The sequence below is a fragment of the Malaya genurostris genome, chromosome 3 (genome assembly GCF_030247185.1).
Source record: "Malaya genurostris strain Urasoe2022 chromosome 3, Malgen_1.1, whole genome shotgun sequence".
Lineage (NCBI taxonomy): Eukaryota > Metazoa > Arthropoda > Insecta > Diptera > Culicidae > Malaya > Malaya genurostris.
Window position 1 is genome coordinate 158,788,384 of NC_080572.1, and position 26,953 is coordinate 158,815,336.

The 26,953-nt window shown below is 36.2% G+C and overlaps 1 protein-coding gene and 1 long non-coding RNA gene across 10 annotated transcripts in view; both read right to left on the reverse strand.

Annotated features, from left to right (window-relative positions):
* Positions 1-2,175: 2,175 nt before the first annotated feature.
* On the reverse strand, positions 2,176-3,853 carry LOC131435742 (uncharacterized). Of its 2 annotated transcripts, XR_009230537.1 has the most exons (4): positions 3,705-3,853; positions 3,031-3,247; positions 2,846-2,968; positions 2,176-2,772 (listed from the first exon to the last, which is right to left on the reverse strand). It is a non-coding gene; the product is annotated as an uncharacterized LOC131435742 (long non-coding RNA). The 2 variants fall into 2 exon arrangements; XR_009230538.1 differs by lacking the exon at positions 3,031-3,247 and having other exon boundaries at positions 2,177-2,772; positions 3,705-3,851.
* A 12,556-nt stretch (positions 3,854-16,409) lies between these two features.
* Positions 16,410-26,953, reverse strand: part of LOC131439453 (F-actin-uncapping protein LRRC16A) — a 71,292-nt gene continuing 60,748 nt past the window's right edge. For 7 of the 8 annotated variants that reach the window (XM_058610465.1, XM_058610464.1, XM_058610463.1 and 4 more), the window contains 4 exons: positions 17,197-17,940; positions 17,082-17,141; positions 16,703-16,971; positions 16,410-16,608 (listed from right to left, as the gene is read on the reverse strand). In XM_058610465.1, coding sequence (XP_058466448.1) covers positions 16,516-16,608; positions 16,703-16,971; positions 17,082-17,141; positions 17,197-17,940 — 1,166 coding nt within the window. In that variant the 3' untranslated portion in view covers positions 16,410-16,515. The remainder of the gene's footprint in view (positions 16,609-16,702; positions 16,972-17,081; positions 17,142-17,196; positions 17,941-26,953) is intronic. The other variant, XM_058610467.1, reaches the window with a different exon arrangement.

Here is a 26,953-nt window from a genome sequence, read left to right on the forward strand (position 1 = left end):
ACTGAAAAAACCGTGACCGCGTGTCTCGGGAGTCTCGAGTGAATGATGTCCTGTTCAGCGATCCTCATCGGTGGTTTCGATAAAATCAACGGACTTGGATGTTGACCCGTTCACAGCAAAAAATTGGGAGTGATCACCACGCCAACATCCAGAATTCCCGTGTCAAGCGTTTCCCGAGTGGTTCCGGCGTCGCTGTGTGAGCGCACTGCAGCGGTATAGCAAGCAATTTTGGAGAGTACGGCAGGGCCGTTGTGAATCGGATTCCTGTGCGGAGGCGGTGAAAACCGAAGTGGCGAAGAATCAGCGAGGGGTCGGCGTTTCCTCTGGAAGTGCAATCGTCACGTTATCGTGGGTGGCACGAGGGTATCCGGAGAACCGATTCCGTGGTTTGGCGCTGGAGGCGACAGGCAGAACCAGAAGAAGAAACAGGACGGAAGCGACTCCCACCTCGCACGAAGATCAACCGGGAAAGCTGCCTGAGGAATTTTCTCTGCTGCGGCAAATCTGAACTTCATGGGAAACAGAACGGACGGCGAGACCGCCGAGAAAGATGTGATTTTTGGCAACGTGACGACAACCCGAATGGTGAGTGCACTGCCTTTTTCTTTGTTATTACCTCTCTTTTAAATGAACCGTTTATTATTGATTGGTGGGTTATTATCGCTTTGGGCTGAGAGACTAATGTCCTCTCTCCACGTCGACAAATGTTTTTATAACACTTTGCTCAAGAAAAACGGTTCATTTTTGCCAGAAGCGTTTGAGCGAATGGCTTCAATTGCACTCTATCTGTGAAGAGAAAATAATGGTTTGGAGATAATGTGACGATTACACTCAAACTATAATGAACTGCTGCTAACTTTGCTATATAAACAGTTGCAGGTTCTTGAAGCCTAAATGAAGCCGAAACATTATTGTTGAAAATACCAAACCCAGTAGCCTCTTCAATTCGTAATTCGTCCGTGTAAAATGTTTTCTCAGAGTGAATATGCCTGAACTTACTTGTAAATATTTCTGGGATATCCATCGAGCGTAGGTGTTCCGAGATTCCACGCACTTCGCGCTGCATGGATGTGTCGAAAGATAAAGTTGAGTCAGGGACATTTAGGAGGCTGTCACGGATAGATTTCCTGTGACATATGGTTAAAATATACTGTCTTGAATCTTGTTTGAGATTGCAGCTCAACTAGCCTTTCGAAGTTATTAATAACCAGGAGATTCACATCTTATTAGCAGTCGCGATGAAAGCTCCCAAAAACGATATTTCTATGGAAAAACTCCCGCCAGAACTTCAAGACTCATTGTATGTGTCGAGTGCATGCAGCCTAAAGCAATTCGCAAACAACGATACTGAATTCGCTCAAGTTTGATAATACGAGAGCTTGCAGCGGAACGAAAGCAAACGCATCCATATTCCATCACTGAAAGTATCGTTGTCTGATACAATTTTATTAGATCTTCCGGATGAGCACCCCACCTGTTATTGTTAAATTTACTCTTTGTTGGCATTTTGTTATCAGATACCTAATGTGTCCTCCTACACGCAGAGAAAAAAATTGTAAAACTGATCAAATCAGGGTTTACAACAACGAATTATTTTGTTGATATAGTGACAAAAGAAAATCTGGGTAGATTCAACAAATATTGTTGACTGAAACTACAAACAATAATATTTATTTAAATTTGTTTGGTCTAGTTATTTTTACTAAAATATTGTTTAAAATCAAAAATGTTTTGCTGTCATTTTTATTACCAAACAATTTTTCAATAAATTCAACTATTCAATTCAGTTCGGGGAAAACAAATTGAGGATAAAATCAACTTAGACTTCTAGTGAATATTAATAAATAACTGGTTCGAGACAATCACATTATCAATAATAAATAAATCAGTTCATTTCACTGAACATTTTGTTGAATTAAATTGATGGATACGGTATTCGAAGTACATTTTTTTTTAAACAAAACACTTCATTCATTTTATTAAAGAAACAATACATTCGATGATTTATTTTAAATAAACAAAATTTAGTTGAATCAATTAATAAACTAGTTAGAATTAAAAAAATCGTTTATTTGGAATAACTATTTATTTTTTGTTCTAAACCAAAGGTTTTTTTTTTCGTTAAAGAGAAAATGGATTTCTTTAAATAAATCTCAACTTTTGTTTTAAGTTATATTTTTATTCAAAAATTAGGATGGGTATACTAGTACCTTTGGAAATACAAAAAATCCTCGATCTTAAAATAATAATTCAAATTTGATGATTTCATGGTTCACCTTTTTTCAATTTAACGGTGATTACAAATGCACGACTAAATAACAATATTATCTCGCAGACCTCGAACACACTAAATGTGACTAACCACTTAAATTATTTTCTTACTACTATGAACTACTATGAATTTGTAGACCCTCAATATTACTGTTGTCTTAAATATAAGGATTGATGTACAGTATGCAAATTAATTGGCTTTGATGAATACCGTAGATTCCGATGGAAACAGTTTACTAAGCTCCGCTGCCGGTCTTCAAGCTGCTTGTGAGTCAATTTTCCAAAGCGGTCTTTGTACTCGTCGATGACTATTTGCGTAATGTTTCTCCTGTCTGTTTTACTCAATAATTTCGTCTCTTCGTACACTTTCAGGATCCGTTGACCTCCGGCTGAATTATTCAATAAGAAAGAGGCAGTACAGTTCTCGCTTTTCATTGGACTTCGGTGGGTGCTACTAACATTCTCACTTGACTTCAAAGGTGAACTTATTGGAGGCAGGTTCTACAATGATATAAAATCATTAAATTGTTATGAAAAAAGATGTTTTCATTATCTAGTGAACTAATGATGATACCTGTGAGATTCTCCAGGAGTTTAAACCAGATATGATTCTTGTTCGATCTGCAAGGTACGGCTCGCAAACAAGGGTTTCAATTTCTTTTCTTTGTATAACTTTGAGTAATTCGATATCCATTATCTATTTGAAAAAAAAAATACAATCTAATGAACATATTTCACTTGAAAAAACACCATTTATACCAATGAATTTTTTAATGACATTTTTGCATACTCCTAATGAACGGAGTAATTTCACAATATCAAGAGATTCCCAATCGATTTCTTCATAAATATCCTCTAAAGAATCACCAGGATTGAAAGACACTTGCGCAATATAATTGATTATCCCATCAGGTGACGATTGCTTCGATGTACAATCGAAGGATGAAAATATATTTTTATTCTCCTCCGACATAACCTACATTCGCGAGATATAAGTTAGATATTTACTAGAACTAGACAATTTGCGTAGTATGGTAATAATTCTTAAATTGATTTATTCATTAAATTTGGATAGTTTCTTAACTATAGAAAACTAGGGACTGAACATGAATGTAATCATAAATCGATACTTATTAATCAATCGGGCACAGCTGTGTCAGTGATTATAAAAAAATGAAATTTATGAGATAAAAGCCAGAGAACCAGATGCTAAAATAATTATGGTTATATGTAGTATGAAATGGTGTATATTATTCCGGTTCGAGCAGGGAATTGGAATATATAATAAATTTGATTAGAATTCGTTTTCTCATGAAGAGAACGGCTAATGCTCGCATATAAATACCGTAGACAGTATAATGGCAATATGTTTCGTTGGCTAAATCGTGGAGTATCGAAAACAGTTTGGGAGAATGATAAATTGTCATACTTACGGAGTAAAACTACTGTCACAGAAATATCCAAAAATAGAACTTTAATAAAATTTGAGCGCTTTCTTTTGTTTATTACTGATCCACGGATAATGGCACTTTTTTTCTCCGCAGCAGGGATGCCAGGTCATTTTCAGAAATCTGTGAAAATCTGTCCCATTTTTAAAATCTGTGCAGAAAGTTGAAAATCTGTGAAACACAGATTAATCTGTGAACCTGGCATCCCTGCTCCGCAGTTGAACTTATCAAGGTACACGTTAAAATTATGTTGAAGCCATTCATTCGTTATTCTAACGAATGTTTGCACTGATCGAAAACAAATTAAATTTAGTTGATTAATTTAAATAACAAATTTGGTTGTTTCACATTGCAAAACACATCCTGTTAGAAACAAACAAATATTTTTTTAATGTAAAGGTGAAGCTGAGTTCAATCAACTTTATTATTATTCATTGTTTTGAATTAGGTTTTGTTTACCTGCAATAAACATTCTGATTGATCTTAACCGTATAGAATATTCGATTAATTTGCTGTTGTTGTTTATTTTTACCATAATTTTATTTTAAATTGAAACTGATATCATTGTTGTTGTTAAATACAAAAATATTTCAAAACAATCACACTGTAGTTTTAAATAAACAGTCTTTGAGTTTAAAAATCTACTAACACTTTTGTTATTTTAAACAAGCCCAATTTTTCTGCGTGTAACATGCATTTGGAATCAAACCACACCCCGAGGTATTTGAAAGTCAAAACCTGTCGGATGATTCTTCCCATCATATGAAGCTGAAGCTGCGCAGGATCATGCTTTCTTGAAAAGACGACCAGCTCTGTTTTCTCCGCAGAGAATTCGATACCCAGATGAACAGCCCAAACGGACAAGTTATCTAAGGTATCTTGGAATGGTTTTTGCAGATCAATAGCTTTGGGTCCAGTAACTGAAACCACGCCATCATCTGCCAATTGTCTTAGCGTACATGGGGTTACTAGACAGCTGTCAAAGTCATTCACGTAAAAGTTATAGAGGAGCGGACTGAGGCATGAGCCTTACGGGAGACCCATGTAGCTAATTCTGAATGTTGCTGAATCGCCATCCCGAGTAGCAAATGTAACTTACTGAACTTTCAAGATGTTTTACAATTGATTTAGATATGTTATTTATGTTAGATATGTTTAGAAATATATATTTAAATTGGTTGTGCAACTTATCACTGTTAAGTTTCATAATACTACCGAAAAAATCACTGTAGAACAACTTTAAGTGCAACAAAGGCTAAACCGAATTGATCACGTTGCTGTAAAAAATATATTTCTGCAGAGTCCGCATTGTTTTGGCTGCCTCATGAATGTTTAGATCAGTGTGCGCAGTTTTCTTCAGTTTTATAAAAACATTGATATAAAACTCAAAACTTGCAAAAAAATTGTGCAAGATGTTTGAATTGAACGTAAAACTGGCAGACATGAGATTATTATCATAAAAGTTGCAGGAATACAGCGTTATATACGCAATGAAAACAAAAATCAATCAGATAATTTGTATTCGGTTATCATCTCGCGAAAAAAAATAAGCAGATCTGACATCACTTTTCAAAGATATTGAACGAAAAGTTAGTTTCATCATAGTTACTCCCACAGTTATATATTACCGCTTGTGCAACTTGTTTTTGCAACTCCAGAACACGGACTTGCCAAAATAATACCTACAGTGCGTATCTCAAAAGTCGGGCCCTCTAAGATAAATGACTATACTGTATTATTGTTTAATTCAACTAGAAGATTAAAACTGATAAAAAACAAAACGCAGAGAATTTCTTTTCGAAATATTAACATGTTAATGTTTTCCGTTATTTAGATAATATATGCCATTACGTTGGGTGAACCATTTTCTATTCAACTCGCTGTTACAATCGATGCCATATTGGAAAATATTCAAGAAAAAATCATTTCGAGATTTTTCAGGTTTAATTACACATTAGTTTAATCAAAATCGTTTGAGAATTTTAAAGAATGTTCGAATATACATATTTTAAACACTATCCCGATCATTCTCATTAAAAATAATAATATTTTCACAGAAATTTTTGTACAATTATCAAAACACGTTAATTTAAAGGCGCTTGAAAATTTCGGGCGTACGAATACATGTTTCACCTTAAAAATGCAGTTCGTTGTCGATTTTTCATTTACAAAAACACAAAAGATTAATTCTTCAATATGTGCATTCACGCAGAAAAATTTATTTTAAATTTTATTATATTACTCTTTGAATCCAAAGAAATTTTATTTTTAATCAGCACTTATTTTGATTTTCCTTTGGTTCAAATACATTTGATATTTACTTCAAAGCAAATTATTTTTACGGGCACAGAAAAAACTAAAATAAACATTAGATTCAAATATATTGTGCTTTGAATTCAAATATATTTCATTTCCACCTGAATTCCATTTCACTTGGAATCAAATGCAATTGTTATTTGATACGAAGTAAATGAGTTTACTTTCTAAAATCAAGTTTTCGTGCGACTGTTTGTAGATTCAATGATGGATTTTTTTTAAATTCAATGAATTGTTATTTAGTAAGAATTTTTGAATAATTATTGTTAATTAAATTGTTATTTATTATTGAATGCATTTTGTGCACTCAGCTGAGTACGGCTGCGGTATTAACTCCTCTACTTCATTTCGCATAATAATTTCCAAAAGTTCTACTGTGAACCGTTATCTGGAATGAATACAAATGTATGTTCGCTTTACATACATAATTCATAACCTACCTATCCTATGATAGCACTCACTATAGTATCGCACAATTCGAACGATTTCAATAGTGCAGATAGTTAAAATTCGAAAGTTATTACTTAGTCGAACGACATTTTCCGTTCGAATGATGTAACAAAATGAAATCTTAGCAAAATGTGTGTTAAATATCACAAAATCAACTAGTACCAATGTTTGATTCAATGAAAATGTTTTAGAATCAATAATCCAGCACCATATTTGATTCAAATACATTTAATGTACTGTAACAAACATTAGAATCAAATAAACTTTTGATTTGTTTCAATAAAATTTTGAAATTTGCCACACTAAATTTGATTCGAAAAGATTTTTTTTGATTCAAATTTTTATTCAAAAATAGTTTTATTTGATTCAAACAATTGTTTGAAGTTGACTTAAAGACTCAATATATTAGAATCTAATGTGTTCTATTTTTCTGCATGTTATCATTTTTCATGTGTAGATTATTTTACAAGATCCATGTTTGTGTTGAGAGCAGTTGTATTTACAATCAAATGTGAAACTGATTTATTAGAAATTATGTTTGTTACCTCAAACGTCGTTTTATGACATCTTCTCATAAAACCTATTCCGAAAACACCCATATTGTAATGGCATTTTAGGATTATAAATAAACCGAAGGCGCCATCTTGGAGAACCACTTCAAACATTCCGAAATCTACTCATCATACTCGTTCCAAAAATACCCATCTTCTAAGGGTTCTTAAAGAATATCAATAAACCGAAAATTGCCATCTTGAATTCCCAAAAATGCCTTACTTACTCTTACTCTTTCAGTCGTAGACCATGCGGGTCTCTGCTGTACACAGGAGGCGTCTCCATTCAACTCGGTTCATGGCTGTTCGCCGCCAGTCTCGGTAGCTACGAAGGGTCTGCAGGTCGTCCTCAATTTGATCGATCCATCTTGCCCGCTGCGCGCCTCTTCTTCTTATACCGGTCGGATCATTATCGAGTATCATTTTAACCGGGTTGTTCTCCGAAATTCTAACAACATGCCCGGCCCACCGTAACCGCCCAACCTTGGCCGTTTGGACGAGGGTTGGTCCTCCCAGCAACTGGTGCAGTTCATGGTTCATTTGCCTTCTCCACGTACCGTCTTCCATCCGCACTCCGCCGAAGATGGTTCGCAACACCTTCCGTTCAAAAACACCTTGTGCGCGTTGATCCTCCGCAAGCATTGTCCAGGACTCGTGACCGTAGAGGATAACCGGTCTAATCAGCATTTTGTAGATAGTTAACTTCGTACAACGGCGAATTTTGCTCGATCGAAGCGTCCTGCGCAGTCCAAAGTAAGCACGATTTCCTGATAGTATGCGTCTCTGAATTTCTCTGCTGGTGTCATTATCGGCAGTCACCAGTGAGCCCAAGTACACGAACTCGTCGACCATTTCGATTTCATCACCACCAATCTGAACTCGTAATGGGTGGCTGACGTTATCTTCTCTCGAGCCCCTGCCCTTCATGTACTTTGTCTTTGACACATTGATGTCTAGTCCGATCCGCTTGGCCTCAGCTTTTAGTCCGATGTACGTATCTTCCATCTTCTCAAAGTTGCGTGCTATAATATCAATATCATCAGCGAAACCAAGTAACTGGACGGACTTTCTGAAAATCGTGCCACTCGTGTCTATCCTCGCTCTTCTTATCACACCCTCCAAAGCAATGTTGAATAGCAGACACGAAAGGCCATCACCTTGCCGTAGCCCTCTGCGAGTTTCGAAGAGACTCGAGTTTATCCCCGATACTCGAACAACGCACATAACTCGATCCATCGTAGCCTTGACCAATCGTATCAGTTTGTCCGGAAATCCGTAGTCGTGCATGATTTTCCATAGCTGTTCTCGATCGATTGTGTCGTAGACTGATTTCACTAGTGCATTACCACCGTGTTTTAGTAGCTCGCTTGGTAGTTAGTCAACGCCAGCGGCCTAATTATTTTTCAACCGGCTTACCACCTCCTCCACTTCTTGGAGGTCTGGGACCGGCAGTCTATCGTCCTCCGCACGCGTTCCCAAGTTCGTTACCGCGCCGCCACTTTCGTATTCCGCCACATCGCCATTGAGGTGCTCGTCGAAATACTGCCGCCACCTCTCGATCACCTCACAGTCGTTCGTGGGAAGATCCCCGTTGGTGTCCTTGCACATATCGGCCTGTGACACATGGCCTCTGCGCGAACGGTTCACCTTCTCGTAGAACTTCCTTGTGTCATTAGCACGGAACAACTGTTCCATCGCGATCTCGGTCTTCCTGCGCTTTTTTTCTACGGGATACCGAGCTTAGTCTGTTCCGCGCCTGTCTGTATCGCTCCTCGTTTGCTCTCGTCCGGTGTTGCAGCTGGCTCGCCCAAGCTGCATTCTTCTCGGCCACTAACTGTTCACATTCGTCGTCGAACCAATCGTTCCTTACGTTCGGAGCCGCCGTACCTAGTGTTGCTGATGCAGTGCTACCTATGGCAGAACGGATGTCTCTCCAGCCATCTTCAAGAGTAGCTGCACCAAGCTGCTCTTCCGTTGGTAGTGCCACTGCCAACTGCTGCGCGTAATCTTGGGCTACTCCAGCATCCCGGAGCCGCGCGACGTTCGGTTTCGACGTTGGGTAGCCACCGTCGAATGTTTTGAGCGCATGCATACAGCAACCAAGTAGTGGTCCGAATCTATATTCGCACTGTGGTAGGTGCGAACATTGTTGATGTCCGAGAAAAATTTTCCGTCGATCAAAACGTGGTCGATTTGGTTTTCGGTCTGTTGATCAGGTGATCTCCAGGTAGCTTTGTGGACATTCTTGCGGGGAAAGAAGGTGCTTCTGACTACCATTCCTCGGGAGGCCGCAAAGTTGACACACCGTTGGCCGTTGTTATTCGATGCGGCATGCAGGCTGTTCGGCCCGATTACCGGTCGGTACATTGCCGATGACAATTTTTACGTCACTGCGTGGGCAGCAGTCATAGGCTTGTTCCATCTGCACGTAGAACACTTCTTTCTCGTCATCGGGTCTCCCTTCATGTGGGCAGTGCACGTTGATGATGCTGTAATTGAAAAAACGGCCTTTAATTCTCAACTTACACATCCTAGCATTGATCGGCTGCCACCCAATCACTCGCTGACGCATCTTGCCCAGCACTATAAAGCCAGTTCCCAGCTCGTTCGTTGTGCCACAGCTTTGGTAGAAGGTAGCCGCTCGATGACCGCTTTTCCACACCTTCTGTCCCATCCAACAAAGCTCCTACAGCGCTACGACGTCGAAGCTGCGAGGATTTAGTTCGTCGTATATTATTCTGTCGCAGCCTGCGAAACCTAGCGACTTGCAATTCCATGTTCCAAGTTTCCAATCGTAGTCCTTATTTCGTCGCGCCTATTGTTCCGGGTCGTATTCTCTCCTGTATTATTCGTAATAAATGTTTTACGGGCGGCTTATCAGGCCTACGCCAACCCCCTGTCTCGCCGGAGGATCATGGTGCTTGCTCTGTTTAACGTCCCAACTAGCACTAGGACGATCCCGTTGGTGGGGTTGCCACCTTGGATTTAACTGGACGGGATGCAGCATTCCATACTCAGCCGCTGGATACCAGAACAGACGCTGTTTGAAGCCGCTCCTAACATGGAGTACAGACGCTCCGACATCCTCTAAAGAGGACCCCCTTCCCTGTCAGCATACGACCAAGGTCCCACCGGGGTTGGTTACCCGATCTTTCCTATGGTTGCTCGTACCCCAGCCGGCACCGCGGGGAGGTAGAGATAGGAGTTACTGGACAAGAGGCTAAGAACCACATTGGGGCCTGAATTGCGCATTGTCCAGTCGTTTTCTAACCAATTAACCAAAAATACCTTAAAACATCATTTTCCGGAATGTACTCTTTAAACTCGTTTCAATAATACCCATATTGTAGTAGTTACGATGGAATATAAATGAGCTGGAAATCTTTTCATTGTATGTAAAAACCTCTTTACAAAGTAGGTTCGTAAAAAAAGTTTACGTTATTTGAGATTTATTTTGTAAAAACTTATAGAAGGTAATGTTAGAGACATAACCGCGGGATTGACGTAGGACTGCTGTCGATATAGGATCGATCACTTTAAAAATTCACATTTATTTTGGTATATTGTTGTACTAATAAATTATCCGTTTCAAATAAAATCTCATTAGACCTTTGTAGATTGCTTTGGATTCTGAAAAGAGCCGAAGGTTACCATTTCTTCAACTTTCAAAATAGTTGACAATTATTTCCTCGAACAAAATTCCGAACAAATCGGTTGCCTCTCGTTTGGCGAACGGCATACAAAGTAAACCTACTACATGCTTGTGTGCCATTCCCTACAGCGCTAACATTCCGCATCTAGTCACAGACTAACAGACAGGACTCTCAAATTAAATTCTTTAATCATTCAACGGTCATTTCGAATATTCCTTTAGTTGGGACAGTACTCTCATATGTCATGATGGCGCAACGTTAGAGCAAATTCAGCAGTTAAAAGTTCTATATGGAAGCAGTTAAAAGTTCTATATGGAAGAACAGAAACCGGAACAAACGGGTCCCCAGCAAGCCGTTCTAGTTTTATTTATTCGACCAGTTCTTCTTTCAAATTTAAAATTGGTCTACGATGCCCTTCTAATTTTTGTATATTTGAAACACGAGTAAACCACTGCTGGGGCTGCCAGTTTTTCTTGCTATAAAATCCAGATTTAAATTTTGTAACTGAAATAAATTATGCATCTGGAACTAGAACACTAGTGAACATGCCCTTACCCTACCAAAAACAATCAGTCTGTCATCTAGACTGTGTTTATTTTTTAAATTTACCAACAGAATTGCCATTCATATAGAACTATCTGTAATGTACACTGAAAATCATTTCTACCTATTTTTTTTAGGAGAAATCACTCATTGTCGAGCTCTTCTATAAGCTACTCAAAATTAGGTTGAGTCTTTTCGGTTTTTTTTTGGGTCGATAAAATGTATTTTTCTGTTACTTGCACGCAAATCACCAGCAGCTGAATGATGTAATCGCGCGATTCATTTCTGGCTTTTAGAAGGTGGAATATTCTACGATATTGATATACCGTAAGCTGCATCATTTGCATTCGTTCCGCACAGCGAAAAGTGCACAACCTATCAAATTATTCTAAATTTGCACTAAACAGATGATTTGCAAAGAAAGTAACCTTCATAGTTCTCTAGATAACATTTAGAGCCATTAGAACGGCTGATTTTGATATCCATTGTTATCCACTATTCGTTTTCTTTTCCTTCAATGTAAACGACCAGAAGCTGGATGATGCAGTCACTTTTGTTTGAAACGAAACTTACACTGCGAATGCCCAACAGCAGATATGCTCACAGAAGAACTAGTTGTTGTTTTTCTCCGTAAATGCTTGAGGAACGGAACCCCATATTCGTCATTAACTGAAGCACCAGTTGAATAATGCCGGATGTAGTTACATTATCTTGACGTAGATGGAAATCTGCGCACTCGATGTGTCTCCGTCAGGGCTTCCAATTTGAAGCAACGTATATTAACAAATGAGTTTAACCCTTGTGCTATTCACACACATTCGTATGTTAGGTAGAATTCACAGCGCAACGCAAGCTGCTTCGTTCGTTCATTAGTTTAGAAGATGTGCGCCAGCTGATGAGTATTCTTCATGAGGTTAGCATTTGATGAACGGTTCTTATATTGAAGATGCCAATGAGAAAACTAGATTCATAACTTTTAGTTCCGATCAATATTAATTGAATAAACATTGCTTTTTGTAGTTCTAGGATATACATGCAGTATATACTTACAAGAAACAAATTGATCATTCTGAAAACGCGCTCAAATGCAAAATGTAAACTATACAATGTTTGAAATATTATTTAAAAGAGATCAAATTGGGTCTTGGAGTATAAACGTTATGTTCAAAAATGATTTCTGTAAACCTACACTAAAAAAACACCGTGAATGTTGCCTGTATGACCTTGGTTCGCATTTTGTAGAACGCCGTGAGGCAAAGCTCTTCATTCTCGTACAGTACTAACGAGAATGAACCCTTCATTTCATTGCATTGCCATGGATTGCTTAGTTCATGTGTTAACTGACATTAAGAGCACAGGAAGTTTACCAAGTAAGGGAACTGGTCTCCTCAGTAGCATATACTCTCACGCATCCAGTTTCTCTCTAATATAGGTCTCTCATTACGTTATGTCAAGCAAAGTTTTCACAGCGGGTGTTTTTTTTTTGTTTGAGGATTCACAATACAAGCCCTGGTCTCCGTTCATGGATTATCACAGACTGAAGCTAGCAAACGTGCAACAGGGTCTAGTTATAGATTCGGTTGATTTTCATGTTTTGTGTTTGGACCTATTTTTACACTATTTAAAAAATGTTTTCGTAATAACGTGGTATTATCAAAGAAATTAGAAAACATACTCAGGAAAAAATTATAAAGAAAACCATTCTGGAGTTATTCCGTGTTGTGTAATTTTGATGTGGAACACATCTTTATTAGGGGTGCAAATTAGAAACTCAAGAAAAACTACACGTAGAAATGTGGTCAGGTTTTAAACACTTACAGCTCAGTCTGTTTTGTATCAATTATTAATATTATTTCATCATTTGATAGGAAATATTTCTACGTATTGATTTGAATGTTCATAGCCATGTATTTTGAATTGTATATCATTGAAATGTTGATTAATAGCTAGCAGTGTCCTATATTGTCTGCAAAAAAATCTCCAGCATACCGGATTTCCCTGCCATAGTCGACGGTTTTGAAGGAGTAAGCGATGTATCAAAGAGAGAGCATCGCTCTGATTGGTCAATCGATGCAAAAGCGAAGCTGTAGGAAGCACGCGAATCTATAAATAGAAGCGAAATTAAAGCTAACATTTCAGTCATATTCCTAGCATGCTAGAGGTAGGTTGTCGCTAGACAGCAAGACAAAAACGTGCCATAAAACGATTTGAAGCTTTAAGGGCTGATGCCATTTGTTAGCGTAAAACCGTGTCGCTCGCTGTGAGTATTACACTTCTTCATGCTCTCTCGCAAATGTGTAAAATGACTCTCGATGTGGCCGGGTGGCCAAGAAAGTTTTAATATTTTCGGTTACAAGTTTGACTACATCACATAAAATCCAATAAAGCTACCGCTTGTTTGGCAGCCTTGAAGAGCCGATTTTATTTCTCTTTCATGTTTCATTACGTTACCAGGATACAAGAGCAGAAATAATGGTGCCGCCATAGAAACGTACTTACCATTACAAAAATAACATTCACTTAATTTTTATCGCGACAACATATGTTTTTATGCACTAATCGCATCTAAACTAAATTATCTAGACATTGTCAGGATAGAATTTTGATCCATGCTTTTGAAGGCGAGATATTCAATGAACAAGTTGAAAGTTGCCGTTTTCAGCTATGCAACTTCAGAAAAAAGACTTTCCCGACCGCTAAAGTCAATCATTCTGAAATTTTCACAGAATAATCTAAACTAATTTTCTAAGAGATTGTCTGTTGGGTTTTTTGATATTCGTCACCGTTTCTGAGAAAATCAGATTTGAAGCGTGAAAATAGCCCTTTAAAACGTCCTAAAACACACTAGCCTCAGCCCTTAATTGGTATATTCTGATCTTGTGTCATGCAAGCTCGGAATTCCATGTCGTTTCCCCATGAGAAATTGACAACTACCTCTGGATAAATTTTGAGTGCTTAAGGTTAATTTCTAATTTATATTAGATGAACTCGATGGATAATGAGAAATAGTTTATCGTTTCAACCGAAATCGCAGAATGGTAGAGAAACTTAACGCTGAAAAACTGCTTGCATAAAAAACTTGAACACAAGCTTGGCGAAGAGAAGCTTAATTATCGAAATCGCAAGTATGTACAAAGATATAATTGCATATATTTGGGATAATGGTGTAATTTCGTCGGTCATAAAACAAATGCAAATCAAGACAAATGATGTTCGGTGTTGGTTCGGATTGATTGAACTTTTTGATTGTAGATCATTAGAAATTTTGGTTGCCTTGTTCCACATCAACGGCTCGAACAACCCCATGGGGCTGATCCTTGTAGTTTTTTAAATGCACCAAGGTGAACATAGTAAAGAAGGACGTAGTCCTATGTCCAACAATTTTGTACGTCAACGGTAACGATAATGGTAACGTAAAAAAGTGTTGGTAAACAGAGGTTTGGATGTACTGCTGTTATAGCAACGCGAAAACTCGAAACGAATGCATCTATTTTCATCTACCGAACAGAGGCAACAGATTTCACTCCAACCAAAGGTTATCGTATTAGAGATGACTACTGAAGCTGATATGAATGAGACTACCGTTACCCTATAACAATTCATATAATGTAAATATAAGCATGAAAATGAGATCCGTCAATTGAAGAATCCAACCAACTCTTCTGCGATCGATGCGCTGCCCGAGTGGCGAGCTTTGAACTAAGCGATGGTGATAATTTTCAGATTTTGCTTGAAGATTCGAACAAAATGCAGGGTTTTTATTTTTTTTCTTATGAATCGAATACTAACATACAAAAACGTGTGAAAATTTGGTAAAAAAAATTGATCATAAATGATTCAGTAACTTTCCGTGGTATGTTTGATTGATATTTATGGAGAAATCGTAACATGAAATACCAAATGACAACACGTGAATAATCGTTTTTCTTACCCATATTTGTAAGGTTTTGCCATCTGCATTCTTTCAAACTCAAGTAAATTGAAAAATTCGTCGATAATTTTTCTAAATACATGGGATATGTCAAAACAATCACCATAACGCTATCTCGTGGTGACCACGCTGATTGGATTGTTCAATTATCTTGGACAATTTCGGATATAAAATAGGCTGCGTTTGGTAATTCACAGTTTATTGGCATTTGTTCATCTCCCTGTCAATTCCTCTGACCAAAAACTAAACGTTCAAATTAATTAAAAATAGTTACACAGTAAATGCTCAATTCGTTGACATGTTTGGAATGTATATAAAGTAGAAAAATACAAAAAATCGTTGAACATATATTTCAGCACCTTATTGTAAGTAATAGGGTCCTTCATAAAAATGAAAGTATGACTTTTCGATGCATTGGCGCACATTATTCTGATTTTTCGTAATTCGTATTGCAATTATGTAGCACATTATGTTTTCATTGTATAATGTGAATATCCTTTATTGCATACATTGATTTCCACTTAAGATATTATGTTGATAAACTGTATCTATCAAGTATAAAAGAGGTTAAAATGCGTTCTTTATTCTTGTAATGCTTCATTGTTCTTAAAAATAGGTATTTGATTTTTTCGTTTCTTGATACGCTGCTACATAATTGAATGACAGTAAAAATAAGTCATGCATTTGGCACTGTTTTGTATAAAGGAAGGAATGAAAAAAAAACTCCAAATCATTCGTTTGTGCGTATTTTTACAGTACATTACTTCAATGAGTAGATCTTGTATTGGTTATAAGTGATCGTAATTGTGGAATCATGGCAGCACAGCAATATAAAAAATTTAACGTAAATAGTACTTACAATTAAACACAAACATAACAAATTAGTAATACTTCGTCATCCCAATGCATAAAGAACCGCATCTAAACAAAAGATAATTTATAAATTATACATTACAATCAGACTTTTTTACGGTTCTTCAAGAAGATGATATAGTATAAGTAGTATAAAATCACCCTACTGCAAAACGAGTTTCTACGGCAGTCTGTTCAATTGAGTTTAAAAGATTAACACACTGCCTCTGGTGCAGTGTACCGCAAGTTGAGTGTACAATTATATATATATATATATATATATATATATATATATATATATATATATATATATATATATATATATATATATATATATATATATATATATATATATATATATATATATATATATATATATATATATATATATATATATATATATAAATCTTATCATGGCTATTAAAAAGTCTATGAATACGATTAATGTGGAGAATTGCTATCAGTACCTAATTTTGTATGTGAAGATACAGTTCGCTATATTACACATCTACAGAATCGTCTTTGAAGTAATTTGACTCGCGATGAATGCTGGTTTTCCTTGAAGATTTCTGGAGGCCTTCAACTAACGTCTCCTATAAAAAAGGTTTCATCAACATCTCACTGGTATTGGATATGTGAATATATATTTTTGTAAAGTTATGAACATTCCGATAACATGTATCTAACCTCAAACAAGGCAGTAATTTTTTTACCAGCCACGATGCGTCTTACAGGACTAATGATTTCTTTGGTTTCGTCGACTTGAAGGTGTGGTTCACTTGACTCTGATTGCTTGGTCATGCTGGTTATTTTACAATCAAAAACAGTATTGGGTACAACCGCAATGTCTTCGCAAAAACTGGAAACATCATTAGTTTTACTGCAAGCGCTACTACCTTTGCGAATCACTCGTGGCGTTGGTATGGGCTGTTTATCAAGTGAACTCCTATCCGTGTCTAGTATAGATATTTCATAAAAAATATTCAATCCGACATGCAAATCGAAATAAAGGGTAACAAAAAATCACTACATCTATCATGCACAAATAATGCTTCATTATACTCACCACCTATTTTGTTCAGACTGGCTGCCATATCTCTAACCGACTTCTTTTCCATAGCTGCCCCTATGAATAATAATTATACATTATATATGGACAAGTTATTTAAGAATAGTTTTACCTGGAGTGATACCCACAATACTCCCACCACTGATAGCACCAGGTGTAATACCGACTATCGAACCACCTGGAGTTTGACCAGATATTAACACTAAATCCATGTCATCATCTATTGCATCGGGTGTTGTCTTGGTTGATTCGTTTGAATTAAATTCATTTTTCGATTCATGCCCAAGAACTGACCATGGGCGAGGCTTTGGGGCAATTATGGGTGTTTTCATAATACCATTACCAGGTCGATGTTGTTCGGAATGTTGACTTTTCATCGACTCATTGCTGGGAGATTTTTCTTTAGTTGTGTTACTTTCAGATGTTTTACATGAGCTTGTTCGAATCTTTTCAGTTTCGTTAGTATCTTTTATCAGCGGTGATTTTCTATTAACTGAAGGTGAAACTTTTTCTAAATTGTCTATTGATCGAGATCGTAATGTCCAATTAGCACTCTTCATCAGAGGTGATGCATGATCTAGCTTGATTGGCCTTCTTTCTTCCAATATTGGAGTAGTTTCACCTGAAGTCACATTACTGAATCTACCACCATCGTCGCGACTGAGGGTGGGACTATCGACAAATGATAACGAACTGCACTCTTCTGACGTTGGAGAAACTAACGGAGTAAGTGTTGAGGGTGTTGCAGAACCTGGTCTGAAGAATGCTTCAATGCCATCACTGACCGTTGGTGCAGTAGTATCAGTTGAAATAACGGGTTTTTTAGGCGCCCGAGTTTTTGCGCGTTTGGGTCTACCTAATAAAAAAAACTTTGAAATTATTGGTCCTATCCGAAAACACATCTTAAGTCAGGATGTTTTTGAGATGATTTTTTCCACAACCCTCCCACATTTAAAATATTCACTTTTGGCGCTTAGATGTTCAGCAAATGACGAATACAATTTTTGAATAAATTACTTGAAATGACAATTTTCATACTCAAAATGATGTATTAAGTAAATTATTATTAGTGCATAAGTGGTTGTGATTTTACTAGTTTTTAGTTCTAGTTCATTAATGCATTATAACTCAATGATTATCAAATATAAACCAGCTCAGTTATCGAATTCATCAGGAAACGCCAAATAACAATTAGAAATCTTTCCCAAACGAAATTGTCCTACACACACACACACACACACATATATATATATATATATATATATATATATATATATATATATATATATATATATATATATATATATATATATATATATATATATATATATATATATATATATATATATATATAACATTGCGTCAATACAGTAGCAAAAACAATTATAAAAGATATGTCTATATTTTGAGAAAGGCAATTTCTTATTTGTTGAAACTATATTTGCTTCAATTTCATTCAAATAGTAAGCACCACTGAAGCACTATCAGAGATGTAGGCACAATATAAAGAGAAATACTTGGTACGTTTCGTCCAAAATGTACACCTTCGTTTCGGTTTTTTAACGGATTGTTATTCATAACATAATTAATATATACATTCAAGCTTAGCATTTATTTCCATTTCATAATTTTTCGAAAAAAAAATCATTTCCCAGAATATTTGTGCGATTTTTCGGGATACATTATATGCTAATTATAAATAAACTCAAATAAACTGTTTCACATATATTTTTGAGATTTCGTAACAGAACTAATCTCGGGCAATGGTTTGCCAAAAGTATAACCAATTACCTATGGTTTAAAAAATAAGATTCTCAAAAATATGTTGCTTACTTTTCCTCGGCCATTTGTGTGAACTATACATGGTAAAATAAATAAAGTGTTGAAACTTGAGAGTACTTAGCGTTTTAGTAAGGCAATTAGATATTAAATTTCTATAGTAAGAAGACGCAACTGTTATCTAATTCCAGTATTGAGAGATAGACAGTTTTGCGTATGATAGGATAAATGCGGGTGAGATGCCTCGCATTTAAAAAAAACCAATATTTCTTCAAAAATATTCACTGAATAGGAACTTAACTTATTGTTATAAAATATTGAAAGATCCTACAACATTAGAATGAGAATGATTTGCGTTAAAAAAATAAAATTTTGATATTTATAGTTGAATAAAAATGCAAATCAAGCTTTTTACATTTTTTATTTATTTTCTGAATGATCAATGTTCTTATACAAAAAGGTTATTATTTAATGTTGTGCTACAACTCAAAAGCAAAAATAATCATTGAGCAATCAAAAGACGAATTTCCATGTTCCATTCCATATCCAAGACATTTTACATGAATTAATTTTTACAGTGACAAATTACAAACTTACTCTATTTTTAGTGTTTTAGTGTTTCTGAATTTAACTGAAAATGATCAAATTGACAGTTAGATTCTTTCAGAACAATTGATTCTACTCTATTTTGATGTCTTCCACAAATGTTTACATTTTTAATTTTTTGAAAAATATCATTTAAATGTAAGTCAATTATGATACAAGGAAGAAAATATGTGACACAGTCCGCAGAACATATTTTGTTACTTTCATTGATGTATTGATGCATATTAAGGAATCAATGCATACGCAACGAAGTTCATTAATTTCGTTCATATTGTAACTTGATATAATTAATACAAGAACGAACATTGTCATAGTTTCAACACATGTAGTGGTAAGACGATTGTTGTTTTGATGCAAATAATAATTTAACTGAAACTGGTGGTCACCCGAGTCATAAATCAAATAAACATAGATTTCCGACTGTACGGTGACACTAACAGCACAGACTAACAGACAGGACACTCAAATTAGATTCTTTAACCATATAAACGGTCATTTCGAATATTCCTTTAGTTGGGACAGTACTCGCATATGTCATGATAGCGCCACGTTACCCTATCAAATACATCCTGTCTGTCATCTAGACTGTGTTTATTTTTTTCATTTACCAACCGAGTTGCCATTCATACAGAATTACCTGTAATATATTGATTTGTATACCTCCATGTGAATTTCATGCAGGATACAGATTAATTACATATTGCCAAAACTATATATAGAATTGTTCCTACTTCTCATCCTACAACGCAATACAAAATCGAACCCGTTTTGTTACAATATTTACTTGCTTCTGGTCTGCCGTCACTTAATTTCGAGTGAAAATTACCAACACAATTCAAAATATTCTAGATGAACAACGTTGAGTAAAATAAATGTTTACCTTCAAACATCACTAAAAAAGTTAAATATATTATCAACGTAATCCAATAATTTATTGTGACGATTCATTATCAAATATTATGATGAAATCAGCCAACCCTGCAAGCAGCTGATCGGTGTTGACAAACGAGGGGAAACCAACTAGTAAAAAAACTTTTACGTAACACAAGGGGTGTACCGATAGTAAATAGTTCGCGCAGTACAATATAGGTGGAACTAGTGCATCACGAAAAATGATTTTTATAAGAATTTACTCATACTGTCATGTCTGTTAGTCTGTGCTAACAGCACCTCTAGTGAGAAACGGGAGTACTTTTTTCCATTAGCTACTGTGGTTTTTTTAAATGCGCAGGCAACTTTATGCATGCATTTAAGGAGCATTTACGCACCCATTCTCCACCAGACGGTGCTTTTGCTGTCACTGCTCAACTACATTAGTATTACACTGGGAAATCTATGTTTATTTGATTTATGCCCGAGTTTAGTGAGGATTCAAAGTAAAGTCACATTAGCTTATCTTGAGTTTATCTGCGATACTACATTTTATTGCGGCTGATAATTCTATATATGTGAGTCTGTGTCGAATCTTTTGAAGCGTTTCCTGGTGGGACAACAACTTGTTCAAATTGATACTGCATAACGATTTGCATTGCATTGGATTGTTTTTGTTACACTTAGTCTGGATCCCTTCTATGAGATTCTTGGAAGCAATATTAGACCAAAATATTATGCTTTATAAGACTAAATCAATTCCTAATTATTCAATTAGGTTACACGATTATTGTTTGGTTCAAAAATAGGGTCTGAGGGATTATACTGAGAGATAGTTCATTGTGTTTAGTCACATTTAATGAAAATGAAGTATCTATGATTATCATCATAACACAACTTTATACTGAATTTATTTGCGCGCCACCGTGTTGTTCGTATGTAAATGGAGATTTCAGTATGCACACGACCCGTTGACAAATTAAAACATTCTTTAACTTTTTCGAGTCAAGTTGAATAAGGCAAATCCATCAATCAGTTCGCTTTCACATCTCATCCAAGTCAGTCGATAAAACAAAACCGCTTACGTTCGGGACAGAAGAAACCAAATACAGTATTGTGTAGTGAACAATAGAACGACCTCGAAATGAGTGAACTAAACGAACAAAAGCTACCGTCGACATGAAAGAATACAATTGTTGTTGACTTCAGGCAGTGCAAAATTCGACCTTCAATACGAGAGCTTGAAATGCAATAAGACGAATAATGTTGTTTACATCCAGTTCTATAAAGAGTTGGATGCAATTCAATTCGCAAAAGACAATAACAATGTGCTCTATGTGGAGCACGAGAACATTAAGTACAACATTCCAGTATATATGGAAGATATAGCAGTGCGTGTGCATGATCTTCCCTCAAGCGTCACCGATTAATTTATTCACAAAACTATGTCCCAATACGGAGAGATTCTCTCTATCGAAAAAGAAAAGTGGAAGATTTTTCCCCGGTATTCTAAATGGCGTACGTTTATTACGCATACACTTGAAGAAGGCTATACCTTCTTATGTGATTTTCGGTCGATATAAGAATTCCGTGCAAATCACTTGTTACCTATGACAATCAGATGGCCACAAGTCAATATTACCAAAAAGCTGTTCACTACGGTAAGCCATGTGATAAACTGGACAAGGAGACAACTACACCAAAGGACAACGGTGCTTCCTTCACACCAACCCCAAGCAACCCCAGTACACCTATGACAGCCACCAACAACAATGAAGCATCCCCTTCAACGAATCCATCATCATCCCCTATAGAACAAAGTGCACCAGCTGCAGTTAACAACATACCCTCCAACCAACCAGCAATTGCAACCAATGTACAACAAGGTGCATCTACAGCAACTTGTTACCTCCAAGTTCGGTAACACTTGATAAAATATGCACAATGTGATTAATATTTGTAAATGAATACTTTATTAAAAATAGCTCCTGAATTTAACAAATATATTATCCATATAATCTTAAATTTTTTAATAATAATGTTTTTTTATAATTCTTATTATTATTGTTCATTTATTATTACTACCATTTTCTTAAATTGAATTCCTCATTATAAATTTAGATCACCTTTGCATTAATTTTAAATTATTTTGTGAAAGATTTACTATAAATTATCTTTAATATTCAATTTTACATCCTTGTCCATATACGGTGTCAGATTTTCCCTAAACCAATGAACACAAATTTAATGTGAAACAAACACCCTGTTATATTATCCAAAATTTGAATTTAAAATTTGCTATAAAAACTTCCCGAACTCCCTGGCACCATAAAATTCCTATCATTTGGCATTACCCGCTACCAACCAAAAATGAAATGTCATTCTGCCCGTTCGACTTCTCTTTCAGGACGCCGCCGGGTATATAAACACCAGCGAATGATCATTCGCTCTCTTTTCTGGTAACAAAAGTCTAGCAATATAAAGTGGCGTTATTAATAAGCACGCATTATTCTTCCAGTAACGAAAGTGTTGACCTTCGGTCTAAAAATAAGTGATTGTGAATAACCCTGCACCGGGTGGAACCTAGTGTCCGATGAAGGTCCCCCGATATTCACCACAGGAAAAGTGTCGAGTCCGACGGATGTAATCCGCCTAGATATAGTGTGAGGTTTTGTACGTGCCAGCTAAACGGTGGTGAAACGGTAGCCATTGTTTCTTTCTACCGCGGCTACAATTCCGCCTGGTGGACATTCAAAGCATCGCAGAGTCGGCCGCTGGAGATCGTCGCTAGAAGACAACGCATCACAAACCGTAAGCGGATGCCACGTTATCCTTTTTCTTTATATTCCCAATACTAAAACTTTATAAAATGAAAGACTTAAATAAACCGTTCGTTCTCATTGTGCATATAAATTAGGTTTTTTTTTTAATGTTAAAATATTGTTTCCTTTTCGATATTCTTTTTTATTTTTTAAATAAAAACAAGGGAAGTAAGTTCGCATTTCTACCGGGTAATCGACCCGAGCCGAGCAGGTTAGAAAAAAGGTAAGAAAGTGAAGCCTAATCTAACCTAAATAAAAGAAGCAAAGTGACACGCGCGTGCTTTACAAAAGTCACAAACTAGCAACGAAAAAATGACGGAAATCGACAACAATACCATCGATGCGGCAATGGAAGACGAGACGAACCACGAACGAAGTACCCTTCAATCCTCGCAGGAGGGAAATGAAAACTGCTCTTCCCCTAAAAAAGGGTGACAACGAGATCCAACTCAAAAAAAAATATTTGAAAAATCGGTTCAATCGGCCACGTAAAGTTTGTACGCAAATAGGCCTGAATAAAAATATCTTTTAAATAAAAAATCCATCAATAAATCACCGAGAAACAAGGGCTTCAAATTAAGTTCGAAAAATTTATCACCGTTTAAGTTTTCGAATCGTTTAAGTTTTCGAATCGATTGGTAGTTAAATTATATAAATCCATCAACAAATGACTGAGTAATAAGCGTTCAAAATTATGATAGAAAAAGATTACGCGATTAGTTTTGCATTTTTTAAATTGACACCCAGCATCGTATTGTGAATTGTAAGCAAAAGCGACAATCCAGCGAGCGAACGCATTTAAAATCCACTCATCACCTCACTGGACGAGCTACTTGTTTCATTCACAGTCAAGCATCAACTAGGCAAAGAAATGTTTTGCAGCATATATTTATAGATTCATCTTCATACTACGCAGAACGATGCGGTGTTCTTATGCATAACGCGAAGCCTCCTATGCTGAACAAGAAAATGACATCACTTTGGATAACTGGGATTGGTGGATGAATGGTCGATTCTAACCATTTTTTTTTCAATAGTATGCTATTGAAATACTGAAACGACGTTGTCATACATGTTTAAGTTAAAAAGAATAAGTAAGGTATTTTTAATACCAATAAGGAAAAACATTGTTTATGTATTATACAGAATTTTCGCCTGAAAGCCTACTTTTGGCCCAAAGTTCCGAATTACATATACCGTTCGATTCAGCTCGACGAACTAAGCAAATGTCTGTGTATATGAATGTGTGTGACAAATATTGTCACTCAATTTACCCGGAAATACTAGGGGAACGTGCCACTTGAGCCATTTATTTCTGGTTCCTGATTCCCCTACAAAGTTTATTTGGATCTGAGTAACGGTTGCGAAATTATAAGGCAATATGCAAAGAAGTGAAAATAATATCATTCAATATTCTCGGTGATGGCCTATCCGATTTTGACAAACTTATATTCAAATGAGAGGTCTTGTGGTCCTAACCTAATTCACGATGATCGTTCGTGTTGTTTTTAAAACAAGCAAATTAAGACGTTTTCCTCTGTATTAGTACCATAGTCTTATGTGTATGTGATGAACCATATCCCAACACCTCACGAGATATGACGAATTTATTAGATGAAGAATGCTTCGCGAAGTATGGAATCCAACAATCATCGCAGTGACGCTATTCGAACCAATTCGAATCACTTCGAAGAGTAAAGTAAATGAACGAATTTACTTTTTTTTTACGATTTGTCTTAGACTCGTCAGTGCAGAGCAGTTCAAATTGAACTGCTTATTGCAAACTTAAACAGTTCAACTTGAACCGCTAAGCAGACGTAAAGTTAATGCTACTTGCAAAACACTTATTCATTTGGTACCGAAGTACCACGTCTTTCCTGACGTGCCGAACGAAAACGTTGTTTTCGGCATATACTGGCCGATTCAGGTATGGTCATTTAGGGATTAGCCTATGTTTGTGCTTAGGGCACATAACCGTTTTTACTTTTCTTAACGTTTCGTCTTAGACTCGTCAGTCACGATATTTTAGTTAACGTGGTGCTATTGAGGGTGAAATTTATGAGCGACCGATTGCGTTCACCGAATTCTATAGCGCATCTCGCCAAAGAAAACTTGCCAGCTGGTAAGCTTCTTGGGATAGAGATGATATGGGTCGGTGGATGCACTCAATTATTCCTAAAATATCGACAAAGGCATGGTTCAGGGGGCTGGATTTGAGTAGGGACTTCATTCGTGTGATGTCCAGACTCATGTCTAATCACTACACGTTAGATGCACATCTCCTTCAAATTGGACTTTTCGAGACTAATCATTGTGCTTGTGGCGAAGGTTACCGCGATATTGATCATGTCGTTTGGAAATGCGTGGAGTATCGTCAGATTTTCACTAAAAAATTCCTTGCGTACTCAAGGTAGACTATTCTTGCTTGACGTTACCTTCCTTACATGAAAATTCTTTATCATTTCATTAAGACCATTGGCGTTCCAATTTAATTTTGATTTTATGTTGGACTTCTTCCTCTTCCATGAGTTCAACCCATAGCCAGCTATTATATATTGAATAAAAGTGATGAAATGATACAAACAAACTTGAAATAGTTATAAGATCAAATACAAAATAAAGGATTTTTTATTTAATGGAATTTAAAATAGCAAATCGCTTGATAAAAACAGTGTTTAGATTAACTAATGAATTCCGACATACTAGTATGATATTCGAAATGTATTAGTTTTAAAGTACTATGTAATGTGTATGCTACGGCGAAGAAAAACTTATTTATATTGCCTATGAAATAAACGTAAAAAATAGGTAAATCAAGTGGAGTGATATGTGAGTGAAGTGAATTTAGAAATGGAAGTGAGAACGGTAGTAAGGGAATCTGTCGAGAGGAGAGAGCAACTGATGACAAATATGTAACGCATTAGTGTAATGAATGTGCAGAATTCGCAAAGTTTGTACATGTACTACAAATTTTGGGTGCGTTCTGAAAGCTCAACAGAAAGAAATTTGGTGGCTGGAATTCGTCCGGTTGTCGAAGCGATTGATCACGTTTCTTTATCATCATATGATAAAGTACGAAAAACTTTCTGTAATTTTACTTATATTGATGGAAAAACTCGATTTTCCTAAAAATCGTATTTATTATTATTATTAAAAGTATTAAAAGTATTTTTTGCAAAATCCATATGAAACTCAGTAAAAATACTTGAAAATCAGCAGAATATTAAAAATTCGTATAACTTGTAACCCTTACTTTTCGTAACACAGTTGGGATGGGATTAATCCAGACCCTGTCGGCTTGGAGCGAAATCAATCTTCAGTTCATCAACGCCATCACTCTGCATTACATTCAACATATCATGTCAATTGTACGGGTGCGCAGTGCGGCCATTTCTCTCCCCTACTTTTATGTACGAGATTCGATGCGGACTCGCCTGAGGGCGCCATGCAAAAAAGTATGTTGCCAATAATTTGTTCGGGAAATGTGACAGCTGGATATCTTGTTAATAGGATGTCTTTGGTTATTCTGATGAAATTCAAGAAGTTCATTTTTTATTATGCAAAATATAGGCCGAAAAAACAAAAATCATCCCGCCAATTCAAATGGAATTGATATCCATAAGGTTGAGAGTCTTAGAGTTGATTTTTTTAAAAGTTTTTTTTTCGTGTTGACAATAGCAGTGGCGTCTCGTGACAAAATTGACTAGTTGAGCAGTGCTTATGCGGTATGATAGCAGATGTAACAGTTCGTTGCAAGTGAAAACTAAAGATTGAGGAATGAAGATTCGCTTG